Consider the following 16153-nt stretch of genomic DNA (forward strand, 5'->3'; position numbering starts at 1 on the left):
CCCAAAATGTATCATCTATAAGTATGATTACTGTTTTGAGGTGATGATTTTCACCACTCCACACAGCAAATATACACTGTGCTCGACACGTGACATGGAGACCTTGGATCTGGTCATACCAGTTACTATTTTTGTTAATTTCAGTAGTTTTAGTTTCCTTTTCATAATTCTACATCTGAATTTCGTTTTCTTTGATACATTTTTCAAGTCCATTTCTAAAGGCTACACTTCAACCGGGCACTTTATTTCACTTTTACTTAAAGATGATACATTTTGGGAGAAAAAATTAAAGACAAACTAATTTCAAAATTGAAAATAAAAACTGAAATATACATGCACAGAAAAACAGAAAAATAAGACCAGCACTGGATATCGAACCCAGGTCCTCGGTATTCCGTACCGCGTGCTATACCGCTACACCACTGCTGGTCCACCAGCAGTGACCAGCAGTGGTGGTTGACCGGCAGTGGTGTAGCGGTATAGCACTGGGTTCGATATCCAGTGCTGGTCTTATTTTTCTGGTTTTTCTGTGCATCTATATTTCAGTTTGTATTTTCAATTTAGGTTTTACGGGATGACCGTAAGAGAAAAAAAAATGGAATGGAAATAAAAATATAAAAAGATTCCAAAAAACAATCTTGATTTACGTGAAGGTAAATTACAAATCGAAGTTCCTATAATAAATAAGTCGCTGATAAGGTAGGCGGTAGGCGTCGTAATGTACGGTCTGGTACACACGGACCGCATTCCAATTGCAATCCGGCTGTAAAATGGCAGAACTACATCAGAACTGCGTAAGAACTGCACTCCGACTGCCTAAAATGGCAGTTGGAATGCAGTCCTCTGACAGTCGGGTCCAGTGCTGGTGCAGTTGTACTAACTGCGCAATAACTGCATCCAAACTCCCATTTTGCAGCCGGATTGCAGTTCGAGTACATGTTTTTGTCAATAATTTACTAGTGCAACCAAGTGCAACCATCTTATTTTATTAAAATAATTTATGTTAAATAACTTGGCTGAATGCAAGATATTACCTTTGCCTGCAAAAAAGTGAGAAAATCTAAACTTAGATCGAAACTGTTGCATCTACTATCAGAAATGTCAGTGAAACTGTCAAAGGGATCAAGCAGGGCTACTACGAAACTCGAAACTAGAAGTTCGTGTCGTGCGGTCCTCTGACACTTATACTATTTAATACGAGAGCGAGAGGGACGGTACGATACGAACTTCGAGTTTCGAGTTTCGTAGTAGCCGCAGGTTCGCCGCATGTTCGCCGTGAGTAGTATAGGTTATAAAACGTGCCTACAATTTGTATGGCAGTCGCGGTAGAATCTGGACGAAGCCGTCCGCGTCCGTGAGCAGCCGAGGCCCGCGCCAACCAGCTTGCGGTCGTAGTACGAATGTGAAATCCGCTCAGCAGGGCTGCTACGAAACGCGAAGATCGTGGGTTGCGGTCCCTCTGACACTTATACTATTTAATACGAGAGCGAGAGGGATGGTACGATACGAACTTCGAGTTTCGAGTTTCATAGTAGCCGCAAGGTTCGCCGCATGTTCGCCGTGAGTAGTATAGGTTTATACAACGTGCCTACAATTTGTATGGCAGTCGCGGTAGAATCTGGACGAAGCCGTCCGCTTCCATGAGCAGCCGAGGCCCGCGCCAACCAGCTTGCGGTCGTAGTACGAATGTGAAATCCGCTCAGCAGTGCTGCTACGAAACTCGAAGATCGTGGGTTGCGGTCCCTCTGACACTTATACTATTTAGTACGAGAGCGAGAGGGACCGCACGACACGAACTTCGAGTTTGGAGTTTCGTAGTATCCCTGCTGACTCGGCCCGACTCCGGCCGGTCGATTAGTGTGTGGTAGGTACTTACCGTTTAGGTACTCTAATGCTTCTCATATGTGCTCTGAGTTCACTTATGCGTTTCCTCTTTCGCTTAACTTTTTTAATACTGCGATTACCCATATTATTTTCTCTCAAAAGTAGTACTAGCGCGTTAGAAAAATGTGCACAGGTCCGTCGTCGACTACGTACACGCGTGTACTGGCGACTGGGAAATACTTGGCCGCCGCCGCGCGCTAGAACCGTTTTATTTTGCCAAAGACGAAATAAATTGGTATGATTGATGTACTCAACCTATTGAAAATCTATGAAGCATAAATCTAAATCTACTAAAAACTATTTAATAAAGCAAATTTTGTGTTGATATTCATAATAGTTTTCATAATATTTGGTTTGACGTGTAAATGAGGCTCTTATTCAAAAAAAAATCTATCGAGGTTTTTCAGCAATCGTGTTTTTGATGAAGTCAAAAACTAGCTAATACACTGAAATATACATGATAAAAAAATTGCAGTTGTAAGTATTGTGTAAGTATATTTAAATATAGTTTCTAAAATTGTAGTTTTCACTACGTACAGGCGCCTTAAACGGCCGCTGCCGATGCACGCTCGCTTTGCTCGCACGGCTCGCGCGTCGGGGTCACAATTGCACCTAACACGCCTCCGTGCCTCGCTAGTCGTCGTACATAATTTTTGAATCCCCGACGCATAAAAAGGGGTGTTGACCGCTATGTGTGTCTGTCTGTGGCATCGTAGCTCTTATACGAAAGGACCGATTTGAATGCGGTTTTTTTAAATTTGAAAGCAGATTTTCTAGCGATGGTTCTTAGACATGTTTTATCAAAATCGGTTCAGCCGTTTCAAGATCATCAGCTCTTTTGTTCGCTGCAGTAGGAATCTTAGACGCATAATGGGTATTTTATTTACTTTACTTTCAAACATATTTGGGACCTAAAATTTGAAACAACCATGTATGCTTTATAACTATGTAAGATTATGGAATTCTCGGCCTGATGCTGCAGCAAGGATATCCAGAACAGTAGTAGGTACACTCTTGATAAAACCTTAGCAGATATATCGTATTTGGATTAGTTTTGATCAGTATTTGATTCTACATACAATGCAATGGTGGCAACAGGATGAGCTGATGCTGCAGCCAGGATATCCAGCACACTAGTACACTCTATAAAAAATAAAAGCACATGTTATGTCGTCTTTGGGCTCGTTTTGATCAGTAATTGATTCTACATACAATGCAGGCGGTGGCAACACGACGAGCTGATGCTGCAGCCAGGATATCCAGCACACCAGTATACTCTTGAAATGAAAAAATAATAGCAGATATGTCGTGTTTGATTCCTTTTTGATCAGTATTTGATTCTAAATACAATGCAATGGTGGCCGCACGATGAGCTGATCGAAAACACAAACTGAGACATGGATGCACAGAAAAACCAGAAAAAGAGACCAGCGCTGGGAATCAAACCCAGGTCCTCAGCAATCCGTGCTGCGTGTTATAACCCCTGCACCACACCTACACACACCTACTAGTTCACTTTAAAAATAATAATATACCAATTTAAAAAACATGAAATAAAAAAACTTAAATTAAAATTTTTAAAAACCCCCGACACAAAAAAAACGCCTGAAAAAAAAACGCCGCCAAATAAGACAACTAAAAAGTAAAAATTAATTATGCACTACCTACCTGTTGCCCGCGACTTCATCTGCGAAGAATTCCTTTATCCCTATCCCGCGGGGACTATTCTGATTTCCCGCAAAATCAGCCTAAGTTAATTTAGTATGAGTACCTAGTAATATTTTTTTATCTAAGCGTCGTCGGTGTCGGGGGACCGCTAAGGTTAATACTTTAAAAAATACAACATAATAATGTACTTTAGTTTCCTGTTAACCTTTTTAGTTGTCTTTTTTGGCGGCGGTTTTTTGTCGGCGTTTTTTTTCACGCGTTTTTTTGTGTGTCGGGGGCTTTCTTTAGCTAAAAGTGTCCAGTTCTCGAGCAAGCGTTTCTTTTACAAGGCTAGACCATCGACAAATACTTTGTCCTCATCTATCTGTCGCATTTTTTGTTCGACATATGCCTGGCCAACTTTCAGCCAAATTATGAAGTGTCAACGTTTCATGATATGCCCAAGAATTTTAAGGTCTGACAGATTTTACGTTCAGGCGACGACATATAGAACGAGGCGAAAACTCATGGTCTCGTTTATTAATGCTTACTAATTCATCTTTACTGTAAAAATAATAACTACCGGGGTGAAGCGTAAAATACTAGTCCTAGCATACATAATATACTCGTATTAATATGAATAATTAATGAATCGTGACACCAAACGATATGTACCACAAGACACATTAATAATATTTCACTTAAGTTCATGTAGACAGGACGAAGATAAAAATAGTTCAGTAAGAGCGTTGTTCGTAAAAAAGTATTTAATTTTATTTTGCAAATATGTACATTTCGTTGAAATAGCTCGTTTTGTGTTCTAATCACAGAAATAATGAAAAATGATATGGTCAGATCCTGGTTGATGACAAAGTAATGGGCTGTTTCATGTGCCACTCGTTTATAAAAGTCGAAACAGTGCGGCGGCCAGCAGCAGAGCGACGCCAGCAGCGGCCGGGGGCGCGGCGGCGCCGGTGGACGGGGCCGGCGCGGGCGCGGAGCACTCGGCGCGGAGTGCGGCGGCGGGCCCCAGGCAGGCGGCGTGCGCCATGAGGTGCGGCAGCTGGCTCTGCTCGTACAGCCCCGTGAACAGCTGCTGCTGCGGCCCGCGCGCGAACACCGCCACGTCGTCGCCGCCGTGCGTCTCAGAATCCAGCGGGACATCAACATGAGTTCTCCAGCGTAAAGCCTCTGTGAAAGTCACAAAGTAAATTATTACTGAACTATAAATAAACTAAAAAAAAACTTTTCTCATCTGCGACCTACGCTAAAGCTTCTCGAAGGTCGCGGGTGAGCAAACGCAAAATAACTCCTGATTCAATGAATTAGTAAATTATTAATTTCCATTATATATTCGACTGGCTGTTGGTTACCAGGTGTCTGGTAAATCAAAGAACTAAGTACAGTATTTAGCAAATGTCAATTTTATCAATTTGACCCTATTCTATTCTATTATTTTATCAACTGGAAATCGAAAATTTAAAAGGCATATAAAATTGGATATTTTTAAAAAGACCTAGTCTACACTTGACAAACGAGGTACATCTCTATGGGACGGTAGAGCACTCGAAAGAATGCGGACAGGTAAAAGATTAATTTTTTGAGATGCGTGGCTGACGCCGGTTTCTGAAAAATGCCATGAACTGCGCATCGGTTCAACTATTTTCTTTTGAGATATTTAATCTCATAACTAGTACAACCGTCTAAAAAAATAATACTGATGGAAACAGTCCAATGTTGATTACGATGAAGCTGCGATCCCTTGTGGGTGATGTACGGAGTTGAAAAAGATGAGAGGAATTGACTGAGATGATGAATATTTTTCTTTTTATCTGAGCACTATCAACGGCAAAAATTGTCGTACTAGATAATTACTTACGGAAGTTGTTATCTTGTGTGACGTCGACTCGCCTATTGTTTTGGTGTGCGCGATAGCCGGGTCCGTTGGTGTAGGACAGTGTCATGTAGGGCACGCCGTCGTCGCCGACGACGTCGGAGGGACCGAGAATGTCGTTCCCGCGCCACGAGTACCCGTTGAAGGCCATCACGTGCGAGTGGTCGGCGGTCAGCACCAGCAGCGAGCTGGCGGGCGGCAGCAGGAGGGCGGCGCGCTCCACCGCGTCGTCCAGAGCCAGCGTCTCGTCCAGCGCCAGGTGGGGCCTGTTGTCGTGATGAGCGTGGTCGATGCGGCCGCCCTCCACGAACAAAAAGAAACCGCGAGGATTACGAGACAGCACCCGAATGGCCGCCTCTGTCAGGTCAGCCAGGGACGGCTCGTCAGCCTGTGCCGCGCGCACCTCCGCTTCGTATTGCAGATGAGTCGCCTCGAACAGCCCCAGCAGGTACTCGGGCGGGTCCTCGACGGCCCGCAGCAGCTCTGTGCGGTTCCACACGTACGCGTGCGAGACGCCGGCCGCCGCGCGCCGGGCGCGCCACTCCTCTATCAGGTCCCGCCCGTCCCACCGGCGGCCCGCTGTACCCTCTTCGTCTGAGGTGGTGTTCGGTCGAAACTCACGACGGCCCCCGCCTAAAATTACCTGTAAACCAAAAGCGACATCTTTATTCCGATTCAGATACGTTTATCTCTTCTTTAGTTTCCGTATATCCTGCGATCGACATTTACCTTGAACTGATTTCCAGGAGAGGAGTTAATGAGCTGATCGGCGATGTCGGGGCACACCGCAGGATCGTAGCCGGCGGCGAGCACTTGCCCGTCGTTTTCCCAACCGCGGTTGGCGGCTCGAGCGTACGCGCCCGCAGGAGACGCGTGAGTCACCCGCGTTGTCGTCACTATACCTGTTGCAGAGAAGTTTGATGAATTATAAAATCTTCACTTTTTATCAACTACACATCGCGAAACTCTGTTTACCGGCGCTGCGTCCGTCGGCGAGCGCCCAGGCGGCGATGGACTCGAGGTGCGTGGCGCGGTCAGTGGAGGCGGGGCAGTCCCAGCGCGGGACGTCACCCGACAGCCCGAGCGTGCCGCGATTGACCTTCACGCCGCACAGGTAGGCCGTCGCCGTGCATGCTGAGTCTGGGACTTGTGCGTCCAGACAGTACGTCTGGAACAACAAAATGTAGAAGGAGTTACAAAAGTGAATAAAACTTAACCGGTCGTCTTAACAAATTCTACATAATACATATACACTACATAATGTACACCTTGGCGAGTCCAGTGACGGGAAAGCGTTCAAAAAAGAGGCGTTCCTCCTCGCCCGAGCGTCCTTGTCGCTGTCCTCGCAGCGTGCGCGCCGGCGCCAGCGTGGGCACGGACAGCCCGTCGCCCAGGAACATGACCACGTTCCGCGCCACTGAGTCGTACGCAGGCGGCGAGAGCCGCGCCTCGATCGCGTCGAACGCCTCCGCGTACCAGTACGAGGCGGCGAACTCCTCCTCCGAGGGCGGGATGGCGCGGGACGAAGGCGCGGCGGCGGCCGGCCCCCGCTGGTCGTGGTAGCGGTCGCCACGCGCCGTCGCTACGACCGCGACCATCAATACCAGTCTACAGGGATGCATGGCGGAGCGCGGAGAGAGCGGGAGCGGTGGTGAGAGCTCGCCGGCGGTGCCTGCTACAGTGCACGGTTCCACGCTTTGGTGGGGATTTAAGTGATAATCCTTAATCTAATCACATTTTTTTTAATTACGATATCTTTCTAAATTATCTGTCTACAAATCCAATTAATAACGTTAAAGCTTCCTAAGATTTTTAGGAAGATATAAATTTTATTAATCTGTTGCAGTGGAGCCCAAAAGAAGGGCTATATTTATTAATTTATTTATTTTTCCAAAAATATACCTATATCGCCATGTATGTACCTCTGTAGGAGTATTCAGGTTTAAGTTACTTCTTCAGGTGCATTTACATGGGCAACTGAAGTTGCTCAAATGTAGGCAATAGTAATAAATTATAACGTCACCACCATAAAATATTACCGAGCAGTACCCGTTGCAATACCCGTTAGCAGCAATGTTGCTCCACAGAGCGCCACATGCCACATCCTACGGAGAGACTTATCCCATTGCAGAGCAACTAGGCAATACATTCGATCCCGAAAAATTCAGTTGAACAGAAATAACTGGCAATGGGTTGAGATATTGGATATAGAAGAAGAATAGACCGACTTGGGTGGGGAAATTTTAATAAAAAAAAACAATTCCTTTTAAATATAATTGCTCCAATAATAACTAAACAGACGACTAGTCTAGCAACTGACAATTCATTCATAATCATAAATTATACAGATTACAGATTATTTCATCTTACATTTTAAATAATAATCATCCAAAGAATAAAAACACTCGTGAAGAATTTTTTTTCTCAAAGTTTGGTAGAATTTGCTGTCAGGATGATTTGGCCATGTCGATAAAGCGTTCACACGTACATAAATGTCTCACTTTCAATTTTAAGTGGGAAGAATGGGATAGGTACTTATGGATAATAATTCCATTAATTTGATAGTATATTAAATTTAGCGGCGTTCTTTATGCACGTATAAATGAGGAGCATGCTGTAGTTGTTGAGAATTCCCAGAACATTTAGTGACATCATAGAAAAGGCAAACCCGTGACAGTCCACCTAAAGCTCGACCTAAGGTATGGCTTCTCAAGCTCCTGCTGGTCGTGAGTCCCGCGTGAGGAATTTATGAGTGAAATTACAACATTCCTCATTTTCTATTACGGTAAAGAAAAACATTGCTCAAAAATTGGTTCGTGTAGGTGCGCCTTAAGGGGGGCGTGTCTCGCGGCGCGTGCGCGCCAGGTGCCGCGCAGGCCGCGGCCACGACGCCAGCGGGGCCCCGCGTGATGCGGCCGCGCAGCTTAGCGGTGTGCGACGAAATGTACTAATACTTAGTGACTATAGTGCTAAGGTAAACAAAAAAGAAAGCAGGACACTAGGCACCTTTTCTCGAACAGGTTTTTACGGGTACTCTTTACCTGGATGGATGATGATGGACGTGGGCATAGGATAGTTTCTATTAATTATCTTCTTCTTCTTCTTCTTCATCGTCGTCATCCTCCGGGCATGTGCAAATGTCCGTTTCACTGTCATTATCATCGTTGTATTTAATTGTTGTTTCGAGACCTTCAGGAATTTCCGAGTCAAATGCACTCTCTTCCTCAGAGTTACTTTGTGGTGAAACAGCATTGAAGCAAGCTTGTCCATTACATTGGCCGCAAGCTAAAGTGAGTAATCCCGATTTTCTGCACCGGCAGCGTAAAGCGCATCCATTCTTACAATTACAAAATATTGGTTTAAGTAAATCCTCAGGAACTGGTGGTAATGTTGTTTTTATGGGCTCCAGAAGTTCATTTTGCAGTTGCCAACCCCATCGAGGCCTTATTGTCTAACTCACTTGGAATCACAATCATTTTCACCTCTTCTTTCTGTCATACGGTGCAAGACGAGGGTAGAAAGAGATGCTGAATGCGATCGCGATTGCAGCGTCTTAGACAATACGGCTTCAGGTAAAGAGTACTCTTGAAAACAAATCAAACTCGACGGAGCTATGTCGTTTTGTTACTGAGATCATGTGCTCACATTCCGGCTTCATAATCAGGACCCTGGACATCATCCAGGTAAAGAGTTCTTGCGAAGACAAATCAAATGAGCCCAAACTCGACGGGGCTACATCGTTTTGTTACTGAGATCCCGTGCCCACCTTCCGGCTCCATCATCACATCAGCTTGATGGTGCCATAATCTTGCATTGTCACCAAATATACATAAGTGTACCAAATTTAAGCTGAATCGGAGACCAGAAAGTGCTTAAAAAATGGTTTACAACCTTGTATCAGCCAGTATGGCTGAGCGCTGCGGGCGCTCTGCTCTCTATCTCAAAAACGGTTGGACGTACGATTTTTTTTAACAGAATATTTGTTTCAAATTTTATGCCCTACAATTTTGTAAAAATGTTAACATCACTGGAGCTATAGAAACCGAGATAATCGCGAAAAACTGACATTTTTGACATTTGACCTTGAATAACTTACGACGCGGACACGAGATTACATTTGTCTTTTGAGACAACATTTAGGACACCAAAATGAAGCTGTATGTATACGAGTTTCCAGCTTATTATCTCTCATTCCGAAGTGAGTCTCCTTATTTAACCGGATTAACATGTCATGAGAATGTTCATTGTGAATAAATAAATATTTTTATTTAATTTATTTAAAAATTTACAAAAGTTGTTCCCTTCTATTCTATATCGATATGCAAAAATAATCGTAGAATCAGCATGAAAACGCATGTTAAAAGATAAGGATCATTCGCGCGTCAAGACAAGCCCTCTCCCTACGGCCACTCGAATCAGATAGCTAGTGCCGATAAGCGCTAGATGTGCTCTCAGTGAGTTATCTGGACGCATTTAATCTCAAGATGTTGCGCGCACTGTTGCTGTCCGGAGCGGCGCTCCTGGCTCTCGGTACGTCATTTAATTTGTAACCCTTTATTCGGGTCAGTTTTCGCACAGCTGAGTGTCGGTATCGCCCACAGGTCACGACGAATACCACCGCCCGCGCGGAGAGGGGGCGGCGGCGGAAGTGGCGGCGCGGGAGTTGGAGCCGGAGTACTGGGCCGCAGAGGCTTTCGAAGGCATCGCGCGGCGCCTGCGCGACGGCGCCAACGAGCGCGTGGCCGACCGCGTGGTCATGTTCCTGGGCGACGGGCTGTCCGTGCCCACACTGGCGGCCGCGCGCGCGCTGCGAGGACAGCGACAAGGACGCTCGGGCGAGGAGGAACAGCTCGCCTACGAACGGTTCCCCGTCACCGGACTCGCCAAGGTACACCGAATGTGTCCGCAGCAGAAAAGACTATGGGCGATTTCAGCTTGTAGATTTTTCTTCGAAACCGGTACTACCTATTTTGGCCGGTTTCGACACTAGTTCAAAGTCAAAGTCAAAGTCAAAATATCATTATTCAATTTAGGCTACAACAAGCACTTATGAATGTCAAAAAAAGTCTACCACCGGTTCGGAAAAACCTCTGCTGAGAAGAATCCGGCAAGAAACTCAACGTTTAGTAGTAGCCCTGCAGGACTCGAATAAAAATGTATGTGCTCGTCGTCAAGCCATTACAGTATCGGTTCCGAAGATCTTTAGCACGTTTCGTGTTTACCTCTCTGTATTAATTTCGGCGGCCAATCGTAAAAATCGCAAGATCACGAAACTCCTAGGCATATCGTGAAATGGAGCCATTTCACGAATTGGCTAAAGGACATCCGCCATATCGTTAAAAACTCACCATTTAACGATTTGCCTAGTGATGTTTAGGCAGATCATGAAATTCCTAGGCATATCATGAAACGACGTCATTTGATGATTTAGCCAGTTTAGGCAGATCATGAAATTCCTAGGCATATCATGAAACGTCGCTGAAATATCGGTTCTGGCACTTCGCCGGCCGCTGCCGTGGCGCGCTCGCTTTGCTCGCTCGGCTCGTGCGTTGTGGTCACAATTCACACTATAACCAATCCTCGCTTCGCTCGTCGTACTTAGATTTTTCTTATTTTTGGCATATCACGATATGCCCGGTATAAAGCTAGGAATATCGACGAATGCGTTGCTCTTAACCCTTAAATTGGCACTGTGCATCACCGTGTACGTTAGTTAATAAAAATACTATCATCAATATATATATTTTTTTAAACTTTTATGACTAAAAACTACTAAATAATTTTATGATGAATGGTTGAAAAAATATGTGACTTGGCAATAATTTCAAATTAACGTCAGTGTCAAAAATAAGTTCAACGCGGCGTCGCATTCTAGTACCTAGGGAAAGTTTTATTAAAAAAAATCAACTTTTTTCTATGCAAGTTATGCTTATTATGTTTTGTGTTTATGTGAAAATGCTAAAGTATAAGAACAATTGGTTATTTTGTGTATATTCAGCATGATAACAACGATAATCACTGTTAAATTAGAACGTACACCACGGTTACCGTCGCCAAGTTTGTGAAGAAGTACTTACATTTAACTACGGTAACCACCATGTACGTTGCCAACTACAAGGTGAATTAACTTCGGTAACCACGGTGTACATTACCAAGTTCCTGTACATTTTTTTGATTTCAAATTAACGATTTTACGTCCTCTTGTTTATTTTAAATCTTTTTAAACAGTATGTTTTTCTTTCTTTGTCTGCAGTGCTTAACATAAAGTCGACCGCATAAGATTTTAGCTTTAATTCCCGTAGAAAATGCATGTTATGACTGTGGCTCTAATCCGGACGAGGAAATTAAACCGCACGCACCGCCACAATTCGATTCTGATGATAGCTCTGATGCACCTTCTCTAAACTCTTCTTTGGAACGTTTAAATTTGCTATACTGCTTATTGGATGAGCATGAGGTTGATAAATATATATGTAAACCCAAAACCGATTGAATTCTGAAAGCATGCACGATGCTTCTTTCACCTATTAGAGAAAAAGTTCTGCCCTGGCCATCCACAGTTAATATGATGCTTTGCCCACATTAAACTCTATGCAATCCATAGCCACGCCATCTACACTTGAGCGCGTTTCGAACTCAATCAGAGCTCATCTTCAGAGCAACTCATAATATGCCCCTTTGTTTCGCTGCTGGAAAAACGAAAACAAGAAATTGCTTTCGACAGTTCCACACTATATTTGATTTGGATAGGTACGAGTATTTAACTAAATGTAAACAAACTTCAGTAGCTAGATTTTTCACATTCAAGGATTTAAACATTGTACTTGTCTATCATTGTAATACTAACTAGACTAGTGTATTTCAATACAGATAGTATGTTTAGATGCTTTAATGGGGAAATTTCAATATTAAGACACCAATTGACGGTGTTTTGTTTACATTTAGTTAAAATAACTATACCAAATATACCAAAACCAAGTATAAATCATGTTTTTTTTAAATAATTTAGGTTTTTTTATATATAAAAGTTTACTGCCTGATTGGCAGCGGTAACCAGCGTGTACACACAATAATGTTACTTTGTTCTTATAGAATTGGCAACGTGCATGGTGATGTACATAGATTTTCTGAAAACCAATAATGATAGATTTTTATTTTTATTTTCTGTAGACCCTAAAACGGTATTAAATAAAGGTATGATACTGTATCACTTGTTTTTGTATTTTTTACTCTTGCCAATTTAAGGGTTAACGATCTGTCGTATTGTATCTCGGCACATCGTATTGTGATATGCCTGGTCAACTTTTAGCTATATCATGAAATGGCGCCATTTCATAATTAGGAACTTCGTGATCTGGCGGATTTTACGATCGGCCGCCGACATTAACAATGCAGATGTGTATACATAAATATACTACAAGTACACACTCTCAAGCACATACACACACGCGCGCGCTCACACACACACACACACACACACACACACACACACACACACGAAAACATCTCAATTTAATAACTTGCTTTAGTATAAATTGTATAAATTTAAGTATAGGTAATATTACCTTTCTTTTTCGTTTTTGTTTCGTTTATTACTATATAAAAATCGTTTATGTAACACTAGCTTTTGCCCGCGGCTTCGCTCGCGTTAAATGTGGGTAACACAGATTTACTTTCTACGATCTTTATTTTCGTGTTTTAATTGATTTTTCGTAGAATTCTATTTGCAAATTTTTGAATTTAAAAATCAACCTAGATAGTCATAATTCGTACAAACTTTGAACCTAGATATATAGATTGTTTCCGCGGGATAGGAATAAGTAAATTCAATAGAAAACACACTGTGCGCGATTAAATTGAAACAGGTTTCCATTATTTCAGGTATCGATTTTTAAAAAACTTTCACTAATAGATTTTTTTAAATCACCTCAGTTTTCCCAGAGATTCCCCCAAACCAAACAAACAAAGAAGCAGACAAAGTTAAATATTTCCTTATCCCATGGGAATTTCGAAAAATCCTTACTTAGTGCACTTCTATTATACTTTATCTACATGTGTGCCAAATTCAGGTCTGTAAAATTTGTATTTTAACTACGCGTCGTCTGTCAGTCAGTCAGCCTGTCACAGTATACTGTTTTATAGGTATGGATAAATTTTGTTACGTAATGAGTTGATTGGTTTGGTGTAGGTACTTAATGTGTCCTCCTAACCGTTAAGGAGTTATACCTTCTATCATCAGCTCACCTGAATAAACAGAAAGAATACAACTAAAGGTGTACCTATACATGCATATGATATTTAAAGAAACTTCATCTAACTCCTAACCGTTAAGGAGATTAACCTTCCATCATCAGCTCACCTAGATAACATGAAAGAAAAAACTATCAGTCTACACGTAAATATAATATTTAAAAAATATCCTCTACTCCTGACCGTTAAGGAGTTTTACCTTCCATCATCAGCACATCAACATGAGAAGATGTCTACCAGACGGAAATACTTAAATAACTCGAGAAAATATTATATAAACGTAATGCGTGCCTACAAAATTTGAGGGTTGCCCTTGATTTCCCTGAGATCCGTCATCAGATTCCGATTTGGTGACAATGGGACTACCTCGGGAGTAGATTATTGGCACGATTTTTTTTAAAAATTATAGAGCGAGACCTTCTGATACAGGCATGTTATACCTACTAGGAGGGCTCAAACAACATGTTATCTACTGATATATCACTACCCAATAAACGATTATTATTATTATTAACATGAAAGTGTACGTGTCGTTCGGCAGACGTACTGCACGGACGCGCAGATTGCGGACTCGGCGTGCTCGGCCACGGCCTACCTGTGCGGCGCCAAGGGCAACCGCGGACCGTCGGCGTCAGCGCGCGCGTGCGGCGCGGGGACTGCGGCGCCGCCCGCGCCAAACATCACGTGCACTCCATCGCCGCCTGGGCGCTGGCCGACGGCCGCGACGTCGGTCGGTACCTCGCCGGACACCGGAGCTTCGTCTGTGTATGGCATCTCACGGGTGGACGCTTGATATTTATCTGTCGATGCAGGTATCGTGACGACGACGCGCGTGACGCACGCGTCGCCCGCGGGAGCGTACGCGCACACGGCGGCGCGCGACTGGGAGAGCGACGCCGACCTGCTGGCTGACTGCGGCCACGCGGACCCCGCGGCGCGCCAGGCGGACATCGCTATGCAGCTCATGAATTCGTATCCTGGAAACAATTTTAAGGTGTGACGGGACTCCCGGGACCGGTGAGATTCGATCGTGATCGGGCGCCGTATGAAATAGAGTTCCTTCGGTTTATCAGGTCATACTGGGCGGCGGCCGTCGCGAATTCCGGCCGAATACGACTATCGACGAGGAAGGCGCATCGGGACGTCGCCTGGACGGGCGGGACCTGATAGAGGAGTGGCGCGCCCGGCGCGCGGCGGCCGGCGTCTCGCACGCGTACGTGTGGAACCGCACAGAGCTGCTGCGGGCCGTCGAGGACCCGCCCGAGTACCTGCTGGGGCTGTTCGGGGCGAGCCACATGCGGTACGAGGCGGAGGCGCGCGCGGCCGGCGCCGACGAGCCCGCTGGCCGAGATGACGGAGGCGGCCATCGCGCGTGCTGTCCCGCAACCCGCGCGGCTTCTTCCTGTTCGTGGAGGGCGGCCGCATCGACCACGCGCACCATGACAGCTTCCCGCGGCTGGCGCTGCTCGAGACCATCGCGCTGAGCGACGCGGTGGAGCGCGCCGACGCGCTGCTGCCGCGCGACGCGCGCTCTTAGTGCTGACCGCCGACCACGCGCACGTGATGGCCTTCAACGGGTACTCGCCGCGCGGCAACGACATCCTCGGCCCGTCGAGCGACATCGGCGACGACGGCGTGCCCTACATGACGCTCTCTTACACCAACGGGCCCGGCTACCGTCCGCACCGAGACTACGAGCGGGTCGACGTCACTCGAGAGGATTATCGTAAGTTTGCTAAAAATATCATATAGTCTCGTGACGGTTTAGGGACTGAGTTCTGGCCGTTTTCGCAGAGTCCTTGTGGTTCCGCGCGCCGGCCGCCGTCCGCTGGCGTCTGAGACGCACGGCGGCGACGACGTGGCGGTGTTCGCGCGCGGGCCGCAGCAGCAGCTGTTCACGGGCTGTACGAGCAGAGCCAGCTGCCGCACCTCATGGCGCACGCCGCCTGCCTGGGGCCCGCCGCCGCACTCCGCGCCGCCTGCCGCCATCACCGCCCCGGCCTCCGGCCGGCTCCTTGTAATGACGCATGCCCCAATCATTAATGTAAAATATTATAAATTAATGTGTAAACTAAAATTTATAAATATTAAAGGTATGCAAATAAAAAATTTAAAGTTCAAATTGCGTTATCCATCAACATTGTTCTGTAGAGCGTAGTTATCGATTTATCTGGATCTGTATTGAAGTTGTTTGATAACAGATAACCGAACAGTGACTGGAGATCTGAAGTAAATAATGTAATCTTTCCCCGAAATTTTATATTTCCTTGTTCGTGTTAGTTCCTATCATAACGTCTACATTGTAGCCATCACATCGGTAAGTACATACAACATAGGTACCTATGTAAGAAATAACAAAAGAGAGATTAATTGTTGAGACTCATACCTACAAATTCCAGTAAAATGACTACATTATTTTGTGTGTAAGGAATCAATTCGAAGATTACTTAGGAAGGATACGCAAACGGTGCGGATCGC

At 44.9% G+C, this 16153-nt stretch overlaps 1 protein-coding gene and 1 pseudogene across 1 annotated transcript; one reads left to right on the forward strand and one right to left on the reverse strand.

Moving 5' to 3' along the window:
• Nucleotides 1-4287: 4287 nt before the first annotated feature.
• LOC141441049 (membrane-bound alkaline phosphatase-like) lies at nucleotides 4288-7117 on the reverse strand. Its single transcript, XM_074105675.1, has 5 exons — nucleotides 6694-7117; nucleotides 6401-6593; nucleotides 6155-6327; nucleotides 5411-6068; nucleotides 4288-4722 (listed from the first exon to the last, which is right to left on the reverse strand). The coding sequence occupies exons 1-5, from the start codon at nucleotides 7045-7047 to the stop codon at nucleotides 4433-4435; spliced, it is 1668 nt and encodes a 555-aa protein (XP_073961776.1). The 5' UTR covers nucleotides 7048-7117; the 3' UTR covers nucleotides 4288-4432.
• A 2009-nt stretch (nucleotides 7118-9126) lies between these two features.
• LOC141441052 (membrane-bound alkaline phosphatase-like) lies at nucleotides 9127-15784 on the forward strand (annotated as a pseudogene).
• Nucleotides 15785-16153: the final 369 nt, after the last annotated feature.

This window comes from Choristoneura fumiferana, chromosome 23 (genome assembly GCF_025370935.1).
Source record: "Choristoneura fumiferana chromosome 23, NRCan_CFum_1, whole genome shotgun sequence".
NCBI classification, from domain to species: Eukaryota; Metazoa; Arthropoda; class Insecta; order Lepidoptera; family Tortricidae; genus Choristoneura; species Choristoneura fumiferana.